General features: G+C 36.6%; 1 protein-coding gene across 4 annotated transcripts in view; it reads left to right on the top strand.

Annotated features, from left to right (window-relative positions):
- Adgrv1 (adhesion G protein-coupled receptor V1) overlaps positions 1 to 10,122 on the top strand; it is a 543,529-nt gene that overhangs the window by 49,624 nt on the left and 483,783 nt on the right. For all 4 annotated transcript variants that reach the window (XM_031360570.1, XM_031360571.1, XM_031360569.1 and 1 more), the window contains exons 10-11: positions 4,547 to 4,723; positions 6,469 to 6,692. In XM_031360570.1, the coding sequence (XP_031216430.1) occupies positions 4,547 to 4,723; positions 6,469 to 6,692 (401 nt within the window). The remainder of the gene's footprint in view (positions 1 to 4,546; positions 4,724 to 6,468; positions 6,693 to 10,122) is intronic.

The following is a 10,122-nucleotide window of genomic DNA, read 5'->3' as shown; positions in this document are numbered from 1 at the left end:
GGCTGTCCTGGACCTCTGCCTCCCAAGTGCTGGGATAAAGGGCATGTGCCACCACCACCCGGCTGGATTTCTTCTCAAATACATGTGCAGAAAGTGTATCTGTAATAGACTTCTTAAGGCTTTGCGTGGTTGAAAATGTGAAATCTTATACTCTGCGTGCTTTGTTTGGGAAATAGTGCTAGACTGAAGCAGTTTCTTCTTTATCACATAGAAGACAGTCTTTTAGCTTCCAGAACTGAGGAGGAGAAGTTTAAAAGGGAGGGAATGATTTATTGTTTAGGTAATTCTGTTAGCCTCTGAAAGCATATAGTATTCACGACTCCCGAAATGTCATTGACCTGTGTCCAAACTTGCTAAGCTTTCAGGGTGGTTCTTTTCTCCAGAAGATGTTTGTTCTTAGCTAAGTGTTTCACATGCCTTATGATTTGCATTCCAGAGGAGCAACTCACCAAGTGGCCTAGTGAGTGGCCTGTTATGAGGATACATGGTTTTTCAATATGTAGTAAACACTGTTTTGAGTACTTATCCACTGGGAGATGTTTATTATGTTCCGGACATCACTGGCAATTGAAACACTGACCTTAATTTTTATTATCATAATTTCGTGTTTCCTTCATGTGGGGAATTTGCTGTGATGTTTGGCCCATTCTAATGATTCCTAGAGGCATATAGACCACAGCCCTACTCACAACTCTGCATACTTCTTCCTGGGTTTATGAAATGCTCTTGGGAGATGACTGGCCCCATGGCAGAGTGTGTGAAGCTGAGTAGAGCAAATGGTTGAGACTAGAGCTTCCTGTTGCAAGAAATGAAAACCAGCCCACTAGCATCAAAACACCCATAGGCATATAATTTCAAATTTTATGAAAGTTAAAAATATGTCATAACTTTTTTTGTTTTTAAAGCTGATTTTATTAAATATGATGCATAAAATTTGACTAGTTCATACTTGGAGTAGTTTTCCTCAAATTTCCATGAGCCATTGGCATATAAGGTGTTGAGTGGCTTAAGGATTCATTTAAAATCGTCCCTTGTATCCTCTGGATTCAGGGTGTTCTTATTAATACACATTTAAGATTTTTTTTGTTCGTTTTTGGCATCTCAGTGTTCAGTTGTCCCTCCTATGTGCCTTTGGCCTCACATATGCTACAATTTGTATAGAACTAAAATTATTTAAGCAGATTTTAGATAACAAATATATCACACTGTTGCTTTTGTTCTTATAGCTTCCTGACCATCTTCGTGATCTTAGAGCATTTAGTGATACATTGTGATTAAGATTCTAGAGCATTCAGTGACACCATGTAACTAAGGATTGAGGAAGCAGAGGTGTCATTTAGATTAGTAGGTGTGCACTGTCCCATTAGTACATATGTGAAGGCAAAGAATGACCTCTTATGAATTCAGGGAATACCTTCATTTGACAAACATTTACAGAACCAGAGCAAACATGGCAAGGTGTTAAAATTATCACTTCTTATTGATCAGTTTATTAAATGATCTATTTCTATTATCTTTTATATCATTCCCTTGTAGTTTTCAGAACAGCACTAAAATTAATTGTATTACTTTCTGATAAAAGTAGCTAAAATGACTATTACTTTCTTTGTAGAAAATTTTGAGTAAAAAAATATTGATTTTCTTTTTTTTAATGCTTTAGACAATTCTAGCATTTTAGAGATCCATGAATAAATGGGAATGAATGTGTAACTCATGTATGATTCTTCACACATGACCAGTGAATTTTACATCCTTACTTCTAACCAATGTGTACTCTTATTTTAGCATTTCATACACATGTATATATGCTATTTATTCTTTGTGCTATTTTGTAAAAGTACACACACACATGTATATGACTATTTGTACATGTGTTCATCTCTGGAAATAAAAGTTATATGCAAATGGTTTTAACTACATATTTGTCTTTACAGTTTATTTTGTAAACTCAATGTATTTTACTAAAGAATCAAACACTGTTTTACTTGGCTTAGTTTGTATATAAGTATTGGACAGAATTTGTAGTCTAATTTCTTCAAATGATCGCTTACTAAATGTGGTTTTCTTCATATCTTTCTTTTGTACATAATTTTCAACAAAATACATGACATTTAAATGAGCCACTTACATTGGCTCTTTGGAATGTATGTTGTTTGTCACAAAGTATACCAGTCATGGGGGAAAAATTCCAATCCTGTCCATTTCTGGAAAAATCACACAACCCACAGGTCTCTACTATGGTTTCTTAGCAGTGTCATGTCAACATTTCAAAGCTTTGCAGAATTGGAGATTTGAAATGTTTTGTGAAGCTGAAAATCTCATGTGAATTAAAAAGCTTTCCTTTTATAGTCCTGTAGTGACGAAGCAATTGAACAGTATAGATAGTTATGTTCCAAATGTAAGACGTTGAAAGTTGCAGTGTTTTGGTGACCTGTATAGAGCTCTTTATCCTGGAGAGATGAATTAAGAATGCTTGTTGCATAGCTGCATTTCAGGTTTTTGCTTGTGTATGGGAACATGTTGAAAGGGAACAGACCTTTAGGATCTCTACAGACATGCTAACAAACAAAAGTCTGAGTCATAAAACAATGAACTAATAATGCGTGAAGTTCCTATCTAAGTTATAAGCAATGAGAGTAGAAGAGCTGTAGGCTTAGAGTTTTCCAAAACCTACTTTAGGGTTCTTAAACACTTCAACCTCCCTTCTAGGTAGAGAAGAAAGAATGTTGTAGAGAATACTTAATCTCAAACCAGGGCTTCTATGCCACCTTTGACCATTCAGTTTCGGCATAAGAGACAAACGTTTTTTATTATTTACAATAAGCCTTAATCAGCAGTAGAGCTGGGCAGATATCTACCCTCTATGCTATTACAACGTACTTTCCAATCACTAACACTGAGTTACTACTTACTGTGTTTCATCTGGCCTGCTCTTAATTCCAATTGGCCAGCTCTCATGGCCTTACTTTCTTGACTCCTAATACATGGTCTTTTTTTCCTCTTTCCTTTTTCTTCTCTCTCTTCTTGTGGTCTTCTCCAAATTCAAGGCTAGGAACATCAAGCCCTGCGGATCTCAATTCTGCCCAGTTATAGACTATAGGCATCTTTATGCACCAATCAGAAATAACTTGGGGTCAAGGTCACATAGTGTCACTTGGGTCTATGAGCAGACTCTCTTGTCTCTGGGGCAACCATGTCATGTCCCCCCACACTCCCTGCCCCCTGCTCCCACACTTAGCATCACAATACATAGCAACAGATTAAACCTCAACAAAGGAAGGTTAATAGAAAAAGGGAGTTGTGGAGCTGTTTAGATGAAGTTCCTTGGGGGTGATTCCACTCTTTGTTGTCAGGATACCATCAGTCCAGCTCAATAGTAAGCACGAAACTTGAATCAGCAAAGGCAGAAAAATCCAGCAGAATCTGCAAGGCTCTGTCAAATCGGCATGAGAGAGTGGAAGCGGCCAGAATAAGCTGGAATACCAGAAGTTCTTTTGCCCATTTCTCTCTATGAAGTGAAGACCAGCAAAGACCCGAAAGGACCAGAGAGGACCAGAGAAGACAGAGAAGCCAAGTGAAGTGCTGCATGGCATAGCAATGCAAGAGTCTCCTCCCACTGCCTGGGGCGGGGTGTGGATTCTACGTAAATTCTTTCTAAACATCATGTTTGAGGGCATCTCAAGTGTCAGTTTTTAGCAAAACATCACATGCCCTCTCAGACAGCTTCCAGAAAGACATCAAGTGACACAATGAGGTTTTAAAGAACCAGAAACATCCACTTCCAGAGTTTCCAAAAGTGATCAAAGGCAACTGGAGAATCCCAAGAAATCTTCATATAGAAGAGGGGGCATTATTTGGTTTTTAAGGTGGCCTGCTTCATATTTTGGGATGATGAAAGAAGGGTCATCCTAGGTGAGGAAAATACCATCTTCATCAACTATTGGAAGATTAATAGTGTGCTATATGTGTACTGTACTTCTTTAATCATTAGGTTGCTCTGGGTATGATTGGAGTTCTGAATGGTCTTTTCCTAATGATTTAGGTCTGGCAAAGAAGAGGCGTAGGTAACTGATTGGGTATATAGGTCAATGGAAACCAGGCAGAAAATATGGAGAAATTTTTTTACATTTGGCTTTTAAAGGGTCAATGAAGTTGTCTATAGGCGACGAGGTGGGCAGACAGGTGGTAATACCCAATAAAGTAATGGCAGTAGGATCTGGAGCAGGACAGTGGTTTCTATTTGGATTCATCTGTTTCTAAAATGTCCGTGTGACAGTTGTGAGATGCTCAGTAGTAACTGGCTATAATGGCTTGGAGTTTGAGGGAGATGCTCAGACATTATTAAAGAGGTAGGGTGAAGTTATAAGGTAACCCAGGAAGAATCCCGCATATTAATCATACCTAATGATAGGGAAGTGTCTGGTGGATGCTTCAGGAGATGTAAGAGGGTTGGTGTAGGTATAGGCAAATCCTGAAGTTCTTGTTACTGGTGACCTGTGACCTGAATTTTAAAACTATCCTTCTTGTTTTTGTTTGTGTTTTATAGTTGGAAGCTGTGATGTTGGTGAACATATTTCCTCTGATTCCATCAGTAAGTCCCAGATTTGGGGAAATCAGAAATATTTCATTACTGGTTACTCCAGCCATTGCAAATGGTGAAATTGGTTTTCTTAGCAACCTTCCAATCATTTTGCATGAACCCAAAGATTCTGCTGCTGAGATGGTAAATATGCCTTTTTCTGTTCATATGTCCTAATGTGTCTAAGATCATGAAGACTTTTTTAATATAGGGTTCACATGTATTTAATAGACTATACTCTATTTAGAGTAAATAACTGCTGGGCATCTGGTTTTTCTATAATTATTTTACTATACGTAAGAGGTTGTGTTTATATCTATATTTGTGTAGATACATAAATATTTATGTAACAAGTATAATAATAGAAAAAGAGACTATAAACTTGAGAGTTGGGTGACATGGGGTGCTAGATGACTGGAAGGAGGGAAGGGAGGAAGGGAAGTGATATAGTGCTATTTTAATTAAAAACAGAACTTTTATAAAATTTTTAATTAAAAATAGAATTTATTGCTCATGGTGAGAGTAGACTGTTTAATAGTGATTGGTTTTACACAGTGTTGTGACATTTCCTAGCCAATTATGAATCTGGTTTTTAGTGGTCATATTGTGGAAACATGAGTGGGTTTTTTTTTGGGTGGGGGGGGGTTCTGTCTTCTGAACACTCTGTGTGCTGCCTCAGCTGGGACCAAGGACTCAGAGGTAGCTCTGCATCCTATGGTTGATGCCAGTTGTGATGAAAGTTGTGAGATGCTAAGCCTTGGCAAAATAACTATGTATTTATATATCTATAACTATATATGTGTATATATAATATACATATGTATGCATACACACACACGGGCTCATGAAAGCATATTCATATTACCCTCCTCCCCAACCAAAGCATATATTGCCATAGTTGAATCCTCCCCAGTGTCTTTCTATTTAGGAATACCTCATCGTTGCTGTACCACAGTGTAGCAAGTATGCCCCACTTTAGATTTGGTTTAAATTGTCTTGAAGTGTAGGTCAGAAATGAGGGGAGTTGTTTTTGTTATCAAAGTCTCATATCAAAGTATCATGACCACTGTTTTCTTCCTTTGTTATTAAACTCTATAAACGTGCAGAGAAGAGTCAGTCTTCAAAATGATTTGACTTTATATGTTCTTTAAAGTTTACAGTTTCCTTCTGAAAGCCTAAAAAGTGTCTCCATTGTTCCCAAGGAGTGAGATTCACTGTTGGTTTACTGTGTGAAGCTGTGAATTTACTGTTTCAACTGTTCTAGGTCTTAAACACCTCCGGTGGCTGAGGGACAGCTCTTTGTTAGTTTTATATGCTTTTCTTTTCTTTTCTTTTCTTTTCTTTTCTTTTCTTTTCTTTTCTTTTCTTTTCTTTTCTTTTCTTTTTAGGTTTTTCGAGACAGGGTTTCTCTGTATAGCCCTGGCTGTCCTGGAACTCACTCTGTAGACCAGGGTGGCCTTGAACTCAGAAATCCTCCTGCGTCTACTTCCCAAGTGCCCGGTATTTTCTTTCTAAGAATTGTCCTTTGTTTACTTGTCTGACTTTCTGACTGTTGTTAGCCAGAATAGGAAAATGGTCAGTATTTTATATTTTTCACTATTCTTTACCTTTTTAAATATATTTGCATTTCTTATTAAGATAATTCCAAGGTCACATTTTTGGTGGGGTTTATATTGTAGATAAATTTGATTAGCAAAAACAGTAAAAATTACATATAAAATTATTGTCCTGCTTCTCCAAGTATGTTTATACTGCCACTTGGTTGTTTAGTTCTTTCTATTGAGAAGACATGGTCAGCTAATTACATTTGCATGTGTGTGGAGAGCTCATGTTAAGCATGAGTGTACATTGCAGCAGAGTTTTTATTTTCTTTTTCTTTGTAAAATCAGGTATGTATCCCCCTGCATCGAGATGGGACTGATGGCCAGGCTACTGTGTACTGGAGTTTGCAGCCCTCTGGCTTTAATTCAAAAGCAGTAACTGTGGATGATACAGGTCCCTTTAATGGCTCTGTTGTGTTTTTATCTGGACAAAGCGACACATCCATCAACATTACTGTCAAAGGAGATGACATACCGGAGTTGAATGAAACTGTAACCCTTTCTCTAGACAGGTAAGAACTCATGCAGGAAACAGCAACTTTTATGTGTTTGATTAGTGATTTTGTTTTAATCTATTTCCCCCTGTGTTAGTACAACTATGGACAAGTGCTGTTAAGGCTTTCAGACATTTCTGTTGTATATGGGAGGGTTTTTTTCTTTGAATATGAAGATTACTATATTTTGTGACCTTTTACTACCCTGTTTTGCTCTGAGGGAGCATGTTGTAGAGAGTTTATGGGGAAGTAGCTGGCAAATTTGAAACATGGTGAATTCTATTGTATTCATGAGGGCGGTAGCGAGCCCTCTGAAATGTTAGGTCACACACTCCACTCTCTTGTTTTTACTTTCAAGAATGCAAGGTTAGACCTTTATCAAGTGATTTAAAAGAAAAGATTACCCTTCATTCTCGTTACATTAAATTTAAATTATAAATAATTTTTATTTCTATAGAATAAAAAATTACATGAATTCACATGTTATCTTTCAGCCATTGTAATAAGAACTGCCCAGCATTTCTCTGGATGTACCCCAGAAATAGCACAGTCTCAGAGCCTCTGTTATGTTTTGCTTAGTTATTTAGTTAGTTATAAAATTTAGAAAATACTTTCTGAAGAGAAAACGAAATCTGATTAGCTGATGACAATGATTTTCGAAAGCAAACCCACAGTTACCATCTATGACATGTAGCTGGAAGACATTGCACAGTTCATAGTTATGAAAAGTAAGATTCAGGACTGAATTGAGGCCTTTTGTACCACAAATGAAGAAGTCAGTGTGAAGTAATCCTGCGCTTCTTCCATATCTGATTAGCAGTTCCTGTGCGTCTTTTTGGGTAGGGGGAGAGTAGGGGTCCGATCTGGAACTCCCTATAAATGATAAGGTCTGTTTATTTTGCTGTGTACCTTTCAAGATTATTTGAAAATGAAATACATTGGGGATGTGTAAAGTATTTAGATTTCCTACGTAGAACTATAAAAGCGATGATGTCTGGCTGGCTTCAAACTCGGGTCCACCTGCCTATGCCCTGGAGGGCTGGGATTAAAGGTGTATACTGTCTGGCATAGGTTTTTCTTAATGCTATCATTACATTTTCCTCCTATTATTTTATCTATTTATAATTATATCTTTACCATAATTGAGGTTATTCTCTATGCCACACATCCAGTCCCACCGAAGGTACTAGAAGGCAAACACAGGTTGGCGTAATTTTTAAAGAGAATGAACAAAATGCAGACTACAGAGAACACATCTATTGAGAGACCATTGGTCATTTCTTTCAGAGGCACACATTTATTTTCTTCTTCAACAAAAGTAAAAACAATAAATCCAAAAGGCCAACACACAGTCTAAATGATGCCATTTTAATATGTTACAGGGTGCCCCATGGTTAACTGTTTCATTTCATGAAAGCTAGTGAAATTCAATGAAATATAAATTTGAAATAGATTTTTTCATGGACCTTTTGAATGTAAACACAATTAAGTCAATGGACAGGTATAAGGAACACTAAAGCAAAGTGAACAGTACTTATAAGCCTGTGGTACTTGATAGAAACCTTATCAGTTTGAATGATCTCAGCTGGATGTTTAAAGAATAATTTATATTATACATCAGCAAATTCAGCAGTAGTTCTTTATAGTCTTTCAAATGTCACATGAACATTAGAAATGAATTAATATTAATTTTCCAAAGCTCTTCCTTTTCCTGTCCATCCCTTCTTTGTGTGAAAGTCTATGCACACCACAGGGAAGAGCAAGTCACAGGGCTAATTTTGAATATTGCACTTCTTTTAAAATAGAACATATCACTAAAAAAATGTGTGCTATTATTGTCAGTTTAGTCAGAGACTGGTATACAAACAAGAATGAACTAAGTATATTCCTGTACCCAAAGGGATGTTTAAATCAATAAATGAAAATGAAATTTACCATTTGAAAGTGATATTGTCTGGATCCTCCTATAGTTTTGCAAAGTTTTAACTAAGCTTCAGAAAAATATGAATGAACATTGCAATGCTAGTGTGATTGTATTGTAACAAAAGAGTGATACTTTATTAGGATGAATTACACACTTTCCTCTTAAGTTCAAACTCAAGTACTTTATATCTAAACTAAATACAAGCAAAATTGATCTGATACTAAACAGTTAAAAATAACTTCAATATAATACCTATTAAAAGTACTGTCTTTAACATTTTGCAATTAGAAGCAATTTTTTTTGTCATTTTACTTAATAAAAACTAATTATATGTACATAACTCTTTATAAATGTTAAGGTCTATTTATTTTGCTGTGTACCTTTCAAGATTATTTGGAATTGAAATACATTGGGGATGTGTAAAGTATTTAGATTTCCTGAGATAGAACTATAATTAAAGTGATGATGTCTTGCGACTCTTTGAATATATTTCTCTGCAAACATTGAAAGGTACAGATGTTCTGCCACAGAGTTTTGATGATTTTAATTCAAATAGCAACTAGCTTTAGATCTGAGGATGGAAATATTTCTTTTTCTCAAACCTCATTAAAGTGAGTAATTACAAGTCCAGCTGAATGACATTTGCTCAGCTGCTGTGGCTTCTGGACATACACAGCACTTGGCAGGCATCTACGCCTTGGAGGGGGGGCCAAGAAAGGAATGTCTTGAATGGGTCTGGACATGCTTGATGGTTACGGGGTCATCTTCCATAAAAGTGGGCTTGCTGGCGTTTGTCAAGTTCAGGGGACGCAGTGTGCTTTCTTTAACTTGATTTTACCACTCCACTCTAAGCTTGTAGTAGTGAGAATTTAGCAAATGGTGTGCTTGCCCCCCCTCCACCCTTCCCACCGTTCTTTCTGTGTCGACAGGGTAGAAACTGAAAGATTTGTAGTGTATTTTGGGTAAGTATGCAGAATAATGGTTTGTTTTGAAAGCTCCGTATTTTGTTCTGTGCATGATGGTTTTCTGATGAACTGCTGTTCTGCATGAGCAGTCTTGAGCAATGCTGCCTGTCCACCTGTTGTGCATGTCGGTTTGCAATCTCATTCTCTACTGACAATGGGATTTGTATGAATGGCTTGGGATTTGGGGGCCTCGGTTTTGCATCATGAATGTGTTTAAAATATTTAATAAACACTGAAGAATTGAGTGTTATCACACATTTCTGAAGAGTTTTAAATTTTAGTGATCCATAGAGTTTATGCATCCGAGAATAATTGTTGTGGTTTAGAGGTGAAATTTTTTATGAATCTTGTGTTTTGTTTAATAGAGAAAATGCTATGTGTGGCATTTCTGGCTGTGTCTTTGCACTCTCTCCCTTTTGTGTCTCTATTTTATAGAGATTTTTTTTTAAGAGTCTTGCATCATACATGATAGCATATTTTACAAAGCTTGAAAATAACTTCACTTATTTAATGTTCACACTGAATTTGCATACTTTGGTTCTCATCCAGTTTTCATGTC

The sequence above is a fragment of the Mastomys coucha genome, unplaced genomic scaffold (genome assembly GCF_008632895.1).
Source record: "Mastomys coucha isolate ucsf_1 unplaced genomic scaffold, UCSF_Mcou_1 pScaffold8, whole genome shotgun sequence".
NCBI lineage: Eukaryota > Metazoa > Chordata > Mammalia > Rodentia > Muridae > Mastomys > Mastomys coucha.
This window is presented reverse-complemented; position numbering and strand designations above follow the sequence as displayed.